This window comes from Eucyclogobius newberryi, unplaced genomic scaffold (genome assembly GCF_026437365.1).
Source record: "Eucyclogobius newberryi isolate DKJ021-1_F unplaced genomic scaffold, fEucNew1.0.hap1 SCAF_13, whole genome shotgun sequence".
NCBI classification, from domain to species: Eukaryota; Metazoa; Chordata; class Actinopteri; order Gobiiformes; family Gobiidae; genus Eucyclogobius; species Eucyclogobius newberryi.
In genome coordinates, this window is record NW_027315757.1 from 4809805 (window position 1) to 4824903 (window position 15099).

General features: G+C 41.1%; 1 protein-coding gene across 1 annotated transcript in view; it reads right to left on the minus strand.

Annotated features, from left to right (window-relative positions):
- Nucleotides 1-642: 642 nt before the first annotated feature.
- gps1 (G protein pathway suppressor 1) overlaps nt 643-15099 on the minus strand; it is a 32314-nt gene continuing 17857 nt past the window's right edge. The window contains exons 6-14 of the mRNA XM_072442368.1: nt 12456-12533; nt 12318-12378; nt 12164-12249; nt 10966-11060; nt 10777-10882; nt 10620-10700; nt 9199-9336; nt 1045-1179; nt 643-860 (exon numbers count right to left, since the gene is read on the minus strand). Coding sequence (XP_072298469.1) covers nt 786-860; nt 1045-1179; nt 9199-9336; nt 10620-10700; nt 10777-10882; nt 10966-11060; nt 12164-12249; nt 12318-12378; nt 12456-12533 — 855 coding nt within the window. The 3' untranslated portion in view covers nt 643-785. The remainder of the gene's footprint in view (nt 861-1044; nt 1180-9198; nt 9337-10619; nt 10701-10776; nt 10883-10965; nt 11061-12163; nt 12250-12317; nt 12379-12455; nt 12534-15099) is intronic.

Genomic DNA, 15099 nt, shown 5'->3' on the forward strand with positions numbered 1-15099 from the left:
GTGCGTGAGAATTTGTGTGAGGTCTAAATATTGCTGATGCCAATAAAATGTCGAGGTGTAGAATGTGGCAGCACGGTCTGCAGGCAAATGATGCCACTTAAAACTGTTCCTATTAGCTGATCGCTTCATTCATTCTCGGATCTATGTACTTTTTTGATCCTGAAAATGTTTTTTAAACAATAAAATGCAGCAGATATTATTGACTATTGAAGTTCAAGTCTGGGTCACACATCACATAATTGCTAACACTTTCTCTTTCCTGGTGATGATCAAATTATATTACAACATCCACTCTGCTACAATAAATTATAAGGTAATTCTCAAAAATTAAAATGTGATGTGTATTTGGATTTAGATTTTATGATTTCATATTCAGGATTTTAAACAGGTAAATTTCTCCCAAGCAGTGGCCAACCACACTGCAACCCCCGGGAATCCTCCTGATTATGAGCAAGGCAGGATTAGACTGTTGTGTATGTTAGAGGTGAATGGATGAATGGATGAAACCGGAGAATACACAGGAAGGCCCCACGGAACTCTAACCCACTTTGTACTCTTCAAAAGTTATTATAGATGTTTTAATAACTTGAGTAGTGCGCTTAAAAAAAAAAATGTGTTCAAGCAAAAGCACAGTTAACATAGTTTTGTAATTTTATTTAAAAGAGTTGTCAAACAGAAATATTTCCATGTGGAGGTTGGTATACAACATGTGGAACATTTGAGAGGTACTCGAGTGATGTCTCACTCCTCTGGGTCACTCCTTATGAATCAGGACAACCGCATCTTCACATGTTGGTGCTCATTCTGGTCTGGCTGTTGGCGGCGGTCAGCTCCCCCTGGCTACCTTCTCTGGGCGGGGACTGAGGACAGATAGAGGGACAAACACAAAGGGACAGATCAAAATCAGCAACAGGTAAGGAACATTTTAGTGTTGATAAAGGGAAATTCGTTCTCTGCATTTGACCCATCCTTCAATGTCGCGGGCGGCCAGGAAGTCGAACCTGGAACCTTCATGCTATCGGGTGTGGGGGTCAGGTGGTGTACCTTGACATGGATCTGGTTGCGGAGGACAGCCGCTCTGAGGATCATGGCCTTGGCTCGGCGCTGGAACTCTTTGCCCATGTGCAGCGACTTCTCAAAAGTGGTGCTCCTCTGGTCCACATCCCTAGCATACAGGATCTGCCAGGAGAACAAGAAGGATTAGGGAAAATGACCACTTAAACATGCGTTTGTAGAGATGGGCATAACCTTGCCAGCAAGAGGAATTCTTGAGATTTTCGCGAGTTCACAAACCTTTGAGAATCCATTTTGTTAGGCTCTCACTGATTTGTTTGCAGTCCGCACAGTGGTAAACGGGCCCAATCACATGGCATTTAGGGCCCCGCAGGCGGGACTGGAAGCAATTACAGAGAAGCATTGTGGTTTGGAAGAATGTCAAAACAACCCAAACATGGTGGCGCAGACGGCGGTACCCACCTTGGTCTATTTTAGAAGAAATACCATTTAGTCTTTTAAAAATGTGCACACAATGGCACTTTGTACAGTTGTGGATGAAAACGAGGAATATGCTTTTTGGAACACTGGATTTAACACAATTTATATTTTTCTGCTTCTTCCGCTATTGTGATGCTTTGACCAATCAGCATACAGTATTTGTTTAACGCCCCAAAGGCTTTTGGCGAGAGCCTTCCCCGATTGATTCATGTGAAGAACTGTAAGTCATACATCTGACGGATTACAAAAATCCAACCTAATTAGGCCAGAGTTGAAGGATGAGAATTGTCCTGGCGAGGGACTTAATAAAATTGTATCCGGGGAATGGAAAAATGCAAAAATCGAGTAGTAAACAAGGACGAATATGCACCTTCAGGTGTGGTTATTGTGAATTTTAAACAAAATCATGATTTTTGGAAGATTTTACAGGAGCGTTTATGCAGATTTCCAAGCTGAGCTCAATGATATGCAAATATAGTGGTTATCTTATAAATGGCTCTCTAGCGCCCTCTTCTAATTGGATTTTTTAAAAGAATCATAAAAGACAATGTGTCTGTATTCAACTGAAAGAAATTATAACAGGTTAATTTGACCGGACACAATGTGACAAAATCAGGTGACTAGCGCGAGTCTTTATAGCGGAAAGAAATTTATTTCATAAATAATTTTTTCCACCTTGGATTTTCAGTCAAAAGTCTTGAAAATGTGTCAAAATGAACTACATCCATGTGCGATTAGAGGCAATTATTTTGTATTTGATACAATTCCAACTGTGGGCGTGGCAAGCTCGTTAACAAAAATGGCTATTTACAAGTTAAAACTCTCTGGCATGAGATGTTCCATTTCCCGGCACAAATATACGTTTTGTGCAAACTGAGGAGCTGAACGCAATGATATACAGTATATATAGAAATATTTTACAAAGGCTCTACAGTGTCCCCTTGAACATTTGAATTCAGTAAAAAAATTTACTTTGACAAATAAAATTTGGTACATTCTTCTTACCATTCTGATCAAAAAAGCCAATGATGTCATACCTCTATCTGCAAGCATGGTATCGTGGCAACCTGACAAATATGACAAATGTGCAATCTATGTGCCGTCGTTACACATATTCATGTGCAATTACTGTCGTGATCACATGCAATGGTATTTATGTATTTATTTATTTGTCTATGGGAGTTTTTGTTTATAGGAGATCTTCTGAGTGTTTTTCAAACTTCCTAAAAGTGATCTGTTCTTTTCTTCTGTATCTACGTCTGTATCTTCCTGCATTGCACCAATGAAATTTCCCCATGTGGGACAATAAAGGAATATCTTATCTTAATATTGCCATAGACTTACATGCATTGTGTTTGACAGGCACTTTGTTAATGACCAAGTCATTTTTTTCATCCCATTCAGTTAAAATTTGGCACACTTATTCTCCACATCACACTCAACATAAAAGCCAAAGGGACATAACTATCTCGAGCCGTGCAGTAGTGAAAATATTGAATGAAGTAGTATCAAGTTGATACGGTTTGTGAGGGAGGGGTGATGTAGAAGGGGGGATTAGAGGTGTGCTCTTTGCAGTGGCCCGTATCCCACGGTCACAAGGGGCGCGAGGGCCTTTATCGTCGTGACCGGCTTTAAATCATTATTGCCATGTTCTCTGCTGGAGGGTTTAAAACTCTATTCTCCATGGATATTATGATGTTCCACAGAATGGCAAAACTATACCTCTCAATCAAGACAACAGATTTGTTTGGCAATAAAAATGCCTATAATTGATTATAGGCATTAGGCCCTTCCTATAACACTCATCTGATCCACGAGGACCTACTCCCCTGCAGCTACCTAACTATCACCAGAGCTGCTATTGTCTGTGTTATCGTCCAGACTTCGAGCAGGAACCTGCTCTGTACTATCCACTACCCCAGTGAACTCCATATCCTTGGTGATATACCTCTGCGGGATTTCTGCATGTGATAAAAGGACCAGCTGTAAAATATGGGTTTAAAAGGTGCCAACGCTGACTGCCCTTTTATTTGTATTGTGAGGCTACAGACTTACCATACAAAATTACACACATTACATTCCCAAGCAGCATAGACGTTAACAGAACACAATCAAAATCAATTTGATTTTGGTGAAGTAGTGATGCCAAATGCTTTTGTGCCCGTTTAAGTGGCCAATAATGATAAAAATGTAGAACTTAAAAAATAAAATGTCCACGCCCAAAAATGCGGCCTTGTGCCTTTTACTTCAACCCGTTACCATCCGCCTATTTCGCCCTGTGCACAATGGTTGGACCCAAATGGCATTGCTTATTAAAAGAGGATTTTACAGCCCACATGTGAGTGTGATTCATAATTAGAAAGCGTAGGCCTTCTAGTTTCTGCAGATGTGCATATGAACACTGTCAGGGCTTCAGAACTTACACTACCCAAACATACAAAAGTCATCCTTATTTTAGTCTCGCCTGAATATTGTCAATTTGTAAAGGTCCTAAGCAAGACATACTTCATTGTGTACTTATGCTATTCACTGTACAAGCAGTCAAGCATCAAAAAGTATATTCGGAACAAGGTATCCAAATATGTGTCAACTGTGCCAAACTGTTTTACTACAATTTTAGCTCCTCTAGGAGTTTTTTTTAATAAATTGTTTTGCGAGCCCGCCGACATCAAAAATGGAGATTCTAGATAAAAATATATTTATTTTTCCTGTTTTCGCAGATTTTCCGCAGTTTTTTGGGCCGAAACCTCAATAAAAATAAAAATAAAAATGTTATCCTGCACCAGCATCTCCGGCCATTTCGGCACGACCCCGAGTTCGCATTGCAAGGATGCTACTTGTCCCGATGATCCGAGCTGCGTGTCCGCGACTTGAGCGTGAGAAAGAATACTACGCTGTTGGATCAAATCACTCTGGCCAAATTAAAGCTAGCTCAATAAGACATCGTCATTAATTGCACAATTTGTGTTCCAGTCAAGACTCAATAAAGTTTATCAAACCGACTTGTTTGGTCACGGGATGATTCATTTTCTGAGAAGCATTCAGTCTGGGACGACTTTGTCTGATCACAGTGAGTTCCACTTTCCATTAAACAGTTAGTTTATGACATTGAAGGTATTTTTGTACACCGCAGTATAATAAGAGTTATTTTCAATGTCTTGCGTTGATAACTATAATTATGAAGATAATGTAGAGAGGTGGGAGTAGGGCCTATATTCTAAGAATCCAAGAAAATTATTTAGAATAAAAAATTTTTTTAAACTCAACTCCGACTTTTGGATGGTAGAAATGTGATTTGATAATGGGAAAATAACATTTTATTTTTATTCCGTCCTCCCCTTTTAAAAATGCAGAGGAAAATCCGTGAAACAACAAATTAAAAAAAACTCTCGCCCTGTGATAAAACATTTTGATGTTTTGTAGACTACAAATACCTATTAAAACTGCTAAAAACAATGCATGTGAAAATGTGTAAATATGAGTTTACCTGTGAATTTCCCATATAGAGGTGAACATTTTTTTCATTTAAAAAAAAAAATTGGTATAATAATACATGTATCTAACAAAATGTGCGTCCAAAAGGCTAACAAAATCAGAAAACGTGATGCGTAAAAATATTGGCTCTTGACTGCCTTTGCGCATCTGGCTCTGGCTGTTTCCTAAAACCCACCCACCGTTCGAAAGCTTGGCTCATTGGCTAGAATAATACGTAAATCAAAATCCTCTACGTCATCTGTACGCGCCGATATGTGCATGTAAATAAGATATACGCGTGCGTCGGAAGCGGTGCATTTTTCCCCCCCGGAGGCTGTAAAAAACAAACCTGTAAGCGCCATTTTATATGGTTTGATATTTTACGGTCTTAAATTTTATGTTATTCATAATAACTCATTTGTGTTTTATTTAAAAGAAGTTTGCATGTGTGTGCATGTCCTGGACGCTTGGGGGCGCACTACTGTTACCTGTCATGTAAAACAGATGAAGAAGTTTGTTGTAAAACTCTTAATAAAGAGAGATGGCTGGAGCAACACGGTCGTTTTACCGTGCTGCGACTACACCAGTGGTCCTACGCGTAAAATAGGCTCATGCAGTCATTATTTTCCGAAGAGGTTAAAACGAAGGAACAAAGAACTAGGATTAGCCTCTACAAAACCCGCGGACAATTTTTATTTTTATTTTTTTTAAATCTAAAATCATTCTGTAGCCAACAGTGTGAAGAAAACATGGATACCAAACACCATCTTATTAACAGGTCATTTGTTATGGACGGAGAAATGAGAGTGTTTGTTGTGAATATTTTCACAGAAGAAAACTTTGTTTACTTGACAATATCTCGAAATCGGAACACTTCAGTGGATATTGTTTTTCTGTGGATTATTATGGACAGAACGAGTCCACTTACTGAAGGATTGAACGTTGATGAGGCATCATCATCGTCATAATTTGCAAAACAGGTAAGACATTTTGATGAAAAGTTGAGACTTTATGACAAACTATTGGTAATTGCTTCTTGGGGCGTATTATTCAATGACATTCATTTTGTTGAGAAAATAATCTTTAAAATGATGTATAACTTGCTGGTATTGACCACGAAAATAAAGTGATGATGTAATAGAACTTTTAAAGTATGGTAATGTTCGCGGATGGATGTGAACAGGTTAACAATCACAATCAACGTACGTGGCGGCCACAGCTTAAAACAGTGCCAATAAAGCCTGCAATCTTATCGGCTGTCACTTCAATGTTCGAATGTGGATATACGGTTAAGCGCAACTCAACACATACAAGGCGCTCCTGTCTCTCACATCTTTAAACTAATTTCGCCGGCTTCAACTTATGCCCCGGGGAAGATGCGTGCTTTGCTAATTAGGGTCCGGGTGCATCGATGCATGGCAGTGTTTAAGTCTTTTCCAGCGCAAATTTCACAATCTATGGAAGGTTTAAGATGGTCTAGATTCTAGAAAAGGATAAAGTATGCTAGTGCTAGATTTTTTATGAAACCAGTACCGAATCACTGTTTTTTTTTTTTTTTTTTGTGGACCTGAACCGAAACATTTTTACAAGTCCAGATCCGATCCCTAATGAGGGCGATGAAACCTAGATTGTGCTGCAGTGCGGTGGTCCAATGGTTAAGGCGGCAGCACACTTGCCAGGATCCACGTGCAGCCGGCCCCAGTGTTGCGAGTTCAAATTCCGCTAACCGCTGCACCGCAGCGCTCGTGTGAAATGAAATGCATCGTTGCTGAGAGCGGAAATTATAGCGCCAATCAGAGTGACTCAGTTTGAAAGCGAAATAAGGGAGATGAAAGCAACTGATAAACCATGAGGCTTGATGATGTGGTTTCTTAACAATTGTGTGAAAGAATGCGTTATGAAGGCCGCAAAAGTTAAAGGAGACCTCAAGTACAAAAGGAAGAGAGTTTTCGTTGCCCCAGACATTCCATACAGAACGCTCAGAACACTGGGAGCGCTGGGAGGACTGGGAATATAGAGGTCCTTCTCAGGAAGAGAAGGCTTTTGACACTGTAAATTCCAAGATCTTGCCGTCTAAACTGTATACATTAAATTTCTCACCAGAAACTCTGAATGGATAGAATCCTGGCCAACCGCTCTCAACATGTCTGACTACAATCACACCAATCTGGTCCTCTCACTCTGTCCACCCGTCTTCCCCAAGGATCCACTTTAGCACCTCTTCAGTTATCACTTTATTATCAGAATCAGAAAGGGTTTATTGCCAGTGTCAATGAACAGAATTTACAAACATAGGAACTTGTCTTGGTGATTCGGTGAAACATAAAACAATGAATAAGTCAAAAAGAGAAACTATTTAAATCTGCTAAGGGATAAAAATAACAATAAAGCTATAAGATAAAAATAATAATACAATTATTTTAAAAACAGGCTCAATATGTACACAAATTTACAATCGAATTACATATGTAGTGAAGAAAGTGAACAGTGCAGTAAGTGATTCAAATATGGTTAAAGTGACAGTGTTTAGGAAGTGTTCATGAGTTCAATGGCAGAGGGAAAGAAACTGTTCTTATGGTGAGAGGTTCTGGTCCGGATGAGGCGGACCGCCTCATGGACCGCCTCCTGCCTGAGGGGAGTTGCTCAAATAGTCCATGTCCAGGGTGAGAAGGTCTGGCTGTGATCCGAGCTGCACGTTCCAGAGCCCTGGAGACGTACATGTCCTGCAGAGATGGAAGTCAGCAGCCGATCACCTTCTCAGCAGAGCGCACTGTAGCTGTAGTCTCCGTTTGTCCCTGGCTGTGGCTCCAGCGTACCACAAGGTGATGGAGGTGGTGAGGATGAACTCAATGATGGCCGTGTAGAACTGCACCATCATCTCCGCTGGCAGCTAAGCTTTCCACACCTGACTCAGGAGGTGAGGGCCTTGAGGGACGAGGGAACTGATGGTGGGCTGGTTCTCCAACTCCAGCGTTGTCATCCTGACCCGCATCGCTTCCATCTCAGCCCTTACGGTCTTGCAGATTGTCCACATTATCTAAAACATGCTGCTCGACTTCGTCCATGTGCGCTCCGGTTACTCACGCTGCTTTCAGCTCAGCGGCTACTGCTGGAGATACTGCAGCAGATACGGCTGGGCCCATGGCAGATATCACCTCGGCTCTAAAAGACTCCATATCACGCTGCATTTCGCGTCTTATTTCGTCATTGTCATCTTGAGCAAAAACTGATGTTATATTCTCTACCCATTCCGATACAAAGAAGTCGTGAGAATCTTTATCTGGGCCAACGGGACTCCGTTTCTCTGGCGGGGAAGAACTGCGCTTCTCCGCCTCAGGTTTGTTAGCCATGTTAGCCTCGTTAGCTTTGTTAGCTTGCAATGCGGGCTGTTTTCCAAAGGGGCCGTAGACAGGTTTGTCTGTTTTGGTCCCGTAGTGTTTCCAGACTTGGATCTTCCTTGTTAAAGCACCCCTTGTTCTTTCCCTAGTCAAACAATGATTTTAAGCCACATTTTGCAGAGGAGGTGTTGGTGTGTCAGCTCAAAGAGCCACCATGACTGGAAGTCAAAGCCAAACTTCCCTTATTGCGTATTTTGCAGTCATAGCCTCTTTTCTACTTTCATCATAAAGTTGAAAACCCTAAAACAAACCCAAACTTCTGTTTAAGTTTGATCTGCTATAGCTTATTAGTTTGACTTGTTGGGTGTTTTCGTGCCGTTTTGAACATTGCTGATTTAATTACTTAATAAACCACATGAAAGAATTCTGGTTCTTTTGATTTAGTTACTGTACGAGTACCTAAACCGGTACCCTTACTTCAGACTAAATGAGCCATAATTTTGGAATGTATATTTAGCTTTTTGAGTGAATTCTCTGGTGCCTTGTTATAGTGCTAAATAACTCATTCAAATCACTAAATTAGCCATTTCCCTTTTGACACACTCAGATGAGCATCAAAGCACCCTGTCCCTTGAAGTCCTCGTATTTTCGCAAGAAGCTCTTTAGAGACTGAGCTTAGTGTCACGTCATGATATAAGACTCACTGGAGGTCACAGTTGACCTAGTCATTATTGATTCTTGACCTGCATATGCACAAGGATGATCATCCAGTGCTTGAAGAACCACCTCTGGCAGTCATCCGGGATTCATAGAACCTAAGTTACTGTCGTAACTTTTGGTTCATAGTTGATTGGTGTCTCTGGGTATTGATTTTTTTGCATGGAACAATTACCTTGCTGTGAGAGTCAATACGACCATTGACAAGTCCCTCCAGGATGAGTTGGGTAAGTTCGTCCTCCAGAGCCGGCACTGTGGTGTTGAAGGCTATTGCCATTTTTGTCATGTCCGCCGACACGTACGGGCTGAAATACTGCACACAAAGTTGCAAACAGCCAATCACAAAACAGTCTTTGCTGCTATATCATAGATTAGCATATTATAAATCTCATCCCATGTCCTCCATCTGAAATTTTGACATAATATTCTAGAAAAGGGGTTCTCAATATGAGGCACAATCAAGTAGATCCTTCCCTTCTTCTATTAGATATTAAGGATATCAGAATCAGAAAGGATACATACATACATACATACAATACAATACAATACAATACAATACCATACAATACATTACCATACATACATACATACATACGACACTGGAGGCAAAGTGGATAAAGTATTTTTCCTATCACACTAGTTTTACAGCGATCTCCCATCCAAGTACTAACCAGGCCCATTCCTGCTTAGCTTTTGAGATCCAACGAGATTGGCTTTGACATGTTGGTCCGAATAAAGGGCCTCCGAACGTCCTCCAGCCAACTCCTGGTATTAATCCTTTCAAAGAACTGGATACACTACGCTGCTCTTCAGTTTTCTGTATATATTTATCAAATTTCTTGCAAACCCAATCTCCCACATTTAGCACTCAGATGAGGTCATGCAACTAGACACTAGAAATACAAAGAGGAAATAAAAAGAGGTAGGTTCACTACCATTCCTGGAATCACAACAGAACACAGAGCTTCAAAGTATGTGTCAAGTCAACAAATCAAAATGTATAAAGCATGTATGTATGTAAATACCATATTTAATTTGTTGACAATCATTACCGGGACAACCAATCATTGTTGTGGCAATACAAACTCAAATAAACAACAAGAAATAAGGAAGAATGTTACACACACAACAATCATCAGGGTCTTTTCATTCAAAATAATAGAAATGTCCTGCAATGTGACAATTACATTAACTCGCATACCCCATGTTTGTGGATGCCGTTTTATGGATTTTGCTGATAAATTTTTGCTTCTGCTGGTTTTGATTGTGTTTTTTTACCTTCCATGTATGATTTAGAAAAAATGTTTTTAGTGCAAAGAGACAGAGTGATGCGGCCTGGTTAGTCTTGTGCCATACCAGAGTCTGTGACTATTTACTTTTAATGGTACTGGCTATAATTTGTAACTTTCATGTTTAATATTCCATCGGAACTGGTTCTCATTTCTAGCCCAGCTCTTCATTGGTGCCGAATCAGAACCAGTTCTCAGCACCAGGATTTGCATTTGTTGAGTGAAAAATGTTAGAACCGGTTCCAAAAGGGGCAACGGCCCAGAAACGGTACTGGCAACAGTTTGGTGAAAAAGGGGTAAGACTCACCTGGATCAGAGCTCTGTTACGGATTTGGCTGTACAGGGTCTTTATGTGAGGGGCAAGGTACATGTCCAAGAGGAGGTTGTCCTACATGGAAGACATATCAATATAATCCTGTTTATCAGACAGGTTAGATTGTCCATCACACAAAAGCAGAATTTACCTTAATCTCATCGAGTAGTTTGAGACAAGACGCATATTTAGACTCGTAAAATTTGAAGATAATGTCTCGGATCTGAGGTTCCAGTTCTAAAAATAACTTAAAGGAGCTAAAAAAAAAAAAAAATAGATGAAGACTAGAAATAGACTTTTAAACAAGCAAGCGTTAGTAACTGAACAAGCCTCCACCCACCTGCTGGAAATTACATTGCGCTGGAGTTCCTGTCTGTCGAAAGTGGCCAGAGCGCACATGCCTCCGTAGACTGCCACGTTACTGGGGGACAAGAGCTGGAGAAGGCACAAGATCAGTCAGGGGTTTATTCAGTCTATAGCTGAAAATTGGACCCTTCATAGAATTAGCATAGAAAAGATATGTGAAAAAAGAACAACATTCATAAAGATCATCAAGCATTTACTGGGTGACAAAACATAACTAGGCATGGATAATATGTAGCTGCTAATCTTGGGATATTTCTGTCCCCTCGTATTATTGGTTTTGAAAAAGTGGTTGTATGTTTATACAATAATCATAAAAAAAAATCATGTAGGTGGCCTGCCAATGACCAGCAAGGGGTGACTTTTTGGACACAAGTAGTAACAGATTTATCGTTGTAATTGTTACGGGGCTCCATTGTCAATACGCTGGGTCAAATGCATCCGTCTTCATTATTTACACAAACATGGAGTCAGAAGTAACAGTACACCCGTCGCTTGGAGGTAACATTTTTCAGCTGCGAGCACAACATTGAAGACTCAATTTTGTAGTGCTCATGGCAACGAGCATTCCACCGCCCGAGGAAATTAAATTAACCGGTGATATTGCCAACAACTGGAAGAATTTCAGGACAGAATTGAATGACTATTCGTTGGCTTTGGGGGTAGCCGATGAAGACAAAAAAGTACAAGCTGCAACATTGAGGCGGGAAGTGAATTCCGCCAGTCAAAGTAACAGAAAAGCATTTAGCCAATGCTAGATTATGACCCAACAAAGTCAGTTCTTAATTCAGATTTAAGTCTTACTTGAGTGACAGATCTGCAGACAGCAATGCCTCCAGTAAGCTTTACCCCATGATGGTGACATGTGAAAGCCAATTACGGTACTAATTGAACCAGTGTATGTCATCCGTCAATCTAGGGCTTCAATTAATTATATATTAGTTTATTGATTAGTCTAGCTATTAGTCTTTTGATCCATTGATTAGTTGTTTAGAATGCAAAATGTCTGTAAACTTAAAACGCTTACTACATTTGCCCCACATCAAGCAAAAGTGATTTTGTATAAACTAGTTTCAGCCCTATATCAATCCATTTATGTATTCTGATGAGCATCGTAGGACTTTTTTTATTCTACTAAAGTATGTAAAAGGTGTCCCCCCTGCGCCTGAGCTCACCTCTGGACAATCACAGTGATCAAAGGAGGCCTGCAGAAAGCATTTTGCCGCAGGCTTGTATTTTCGAGAAGCCAACTCTGCCAGTCCTGAACAGACAACCAAGCATGAGCAAGGGGAGTCCATAATGTTAGTGATACACATACTGTGGTCTTACCAGCAGCACATTTTAGTTTAGTAAGAACAGCTTGATTTTGGCTATCTCTCTCGCCTCGTTGCTGAGAAAAAACAAACAAAAGTATCATAAAAACATTTGACCAATAAAAAGAACATAAAAGAAAGAAGCATGACTCACCTCTGCGATCTCTGGGGTGGACTCGGCCTTGTTGACGTAGCTCAGGACATGGGACCAGTTCTGAAGGTAAACACTGACCTGAAAGCACACATGTTCTTCATTATTTGTATATCTGAACCTGATCTTAAAATCACACTGAAAACCTTATTCCCTGGATTAGAATAGGTGGGGCATGAATAGTTGGCCGTCCTGATGAGTTGGCAATGATAATGGCACAGTTTCTTGCATTCCAAGCGTCCCCTGTCCCCCCCACTATTTTTCTCTTCACTCTCCAGCTCTTCACTTTTTTTTTATCCATGAGCCATTGGTGTTAGCTCTTTACCATACCAGCAGAAGAATTACCATGGGGGAATAAACAAAAAACTCCCATACCTCGGCATGTGAATGTAAGCACTTAAAAAAAAGTGCAGGAGACTTGTGGTTATGGGCCTGGACTAGACAAGCATAACACCACGCCTCTCACCCACATAACTCAAAGAAACGAGGAGTAAGATGTTGTGAGAGACAAGTAAACACAGAATAAACAGGAGAAGTAATGCTTCGGGAGCTAAACAATCAAAGCTGATGGAGAAAAACAGGCCCTCTCATAAGCTAATGAGGCTAACAAGCGTGGTCTTCTCAAGAAGTCACATAGCCCTACGTCCCATAACAGTGATTGTCCTGAAAGAGGAGAAGAGAGGAGAACAGACAGGAGCAGCGAGCAGGACAGGCGCAGAGTCCTGTTAGGAGCAGATCAGTCTTTCTATGGTAGATTTAGTCAAGTTATGTGCTTACAGGGTTTCGCTGCTTAAGAAAAAGACAATCAAAGTGCATGTCGGTGTAATCCCTCATTCGTCCAGGCGTGTTACATAGTAGAAAAAGCTTCAGTTGTAGTCATCTGAACTCAGTTTGAAAAAATAGACGTTTCGACTCTCATCCAAGAGTCATTGTCAATAACAGAATTTAGGTCGAGAACTCCGATATTAATACTGTTCTGTGGTATGACCCGCCCATTGGGAGGAGCCTTCCTGAAGTAGAAAGAGTTGTTTGTTTCAACAGAAACTCCCCCTTGTATCTACCGAGCTAGCCTATTCAGAATCTTAATGGGCTATTAGAAACCTCTTTGTCTTTGTGAGACCCTGGCTCAACCACCCTGAGTACCTGATTAGCATCTGAATGTCCTTTACCTTTCCAGGGGTTCAGAATCCCATTATAAATAACAGGAAGATGAAACCTAAGCCCTCCATTTCTGTTTAAAGAAGGTCTTTCTTTTTTAACAAAAATAGCTTCCTTGACTCCTCTTTCAAACCATCTTTTCTCCCTGCTTAAAACCTTCACCTCACCGTCTTCAAACGAGTGATTAGAGGCTTCAAGATGGAGATGCACGGCGCTCTGAGGTCCTGAACTAGTATTTCTTCTGTGCTGATAAAGCCTCTTGTGTAGAGGCTGTTTCGTCTCACCTATGTAACGTTCTTTACAACTTTCTTCACTGCATTGGATCGAATAAACTACATTGCTCTGTTTTTGAGTCGGCAACTTGTCCTTTGGGTGAACCAGTTTTTGTCTTAAAGTGTTTCCTGGTTTAAAATAAACAGGGACTTCGTGTTGTCTAAAAATTCTCTGCAGTTTTTCCGACAGGCCAGACACATAAGGGATAGAAACACCCTTCCTTTTCTGTTCAGTTTCCCTTTTGTCCTGCTTCTTGGTTCTCTTCACTCTGTTGAGAGCCCAAGCGGGGTAACCACAGGCTGAGAGGGCATTTCGGACATGTTTTTCCTCTTTCTTCTTGCCCTCTGAGCTGGTGGGCACACCTTGAGCTCTGTGTTGTAAGGTTCTGATCACCCCCAGCTTGTGCTGTAGTGGGTGGTTGGAACCAAAGAGCAGATACTGGTCCGTGTGTGTAGGTTTCCTATATACTTCTATTTGGAGTTTCCCGTCCTCTCCTCTGATCGTGGAACAATCAAGAAAGGCCAAGCGATTCTCCTTAGCGTCTTCTCTTGTAAACCTAATATGTGGGTCCACCGCATTGATGTGATCAGAGAAGGTTTCCAGCTCTTGTTTCTTGATTGTTACAAAAGTATCATCGACATAGCGGAGCCACAGTTTTGGAGCTATGCCTGAGAATGAGGACAGTGCCTTCTTCTCAAAGTGCTCCATGTACAGGTTGGCCACTATGGGAGAGACGGGCGAGCCCATGGCACAGCCAGGAGGGTGTGGCCAAAGTCCACACCCTCCTCGAGGACACGACCACATACGAGCGCTTGAAAAGAGATCCGACCAGTGGCTACAAGAAGAAAGTGATAGACTGTTTACAAAGGCTGGAAAAAGAGGAAGCGATAGACCGGCCTCTGTATTACAGACTGTATCCTGGTGAAACCATGCCCTGCATTTATGGCCTTCCAAAAATACACAAAAAGGAGGTTCCACTCAGACCCATAGTATGCAGCACAGATTCCATCACCTACAATGTGGCCAAGCATTTAACAACTATATTGGCTCCGCTTGTGGGGAATTCGGAACATCATGTGGAAAACACGCACAACTTTGTGGATAAAGTGAAACATCTCCAACTGGACCCAGATGACCTCATGGTTTCATATGATGTTGTGTCCCTGTTCACCTGCATCCCGACCACTGATGCAGTAGCAGCAGTGAGGATCAGACT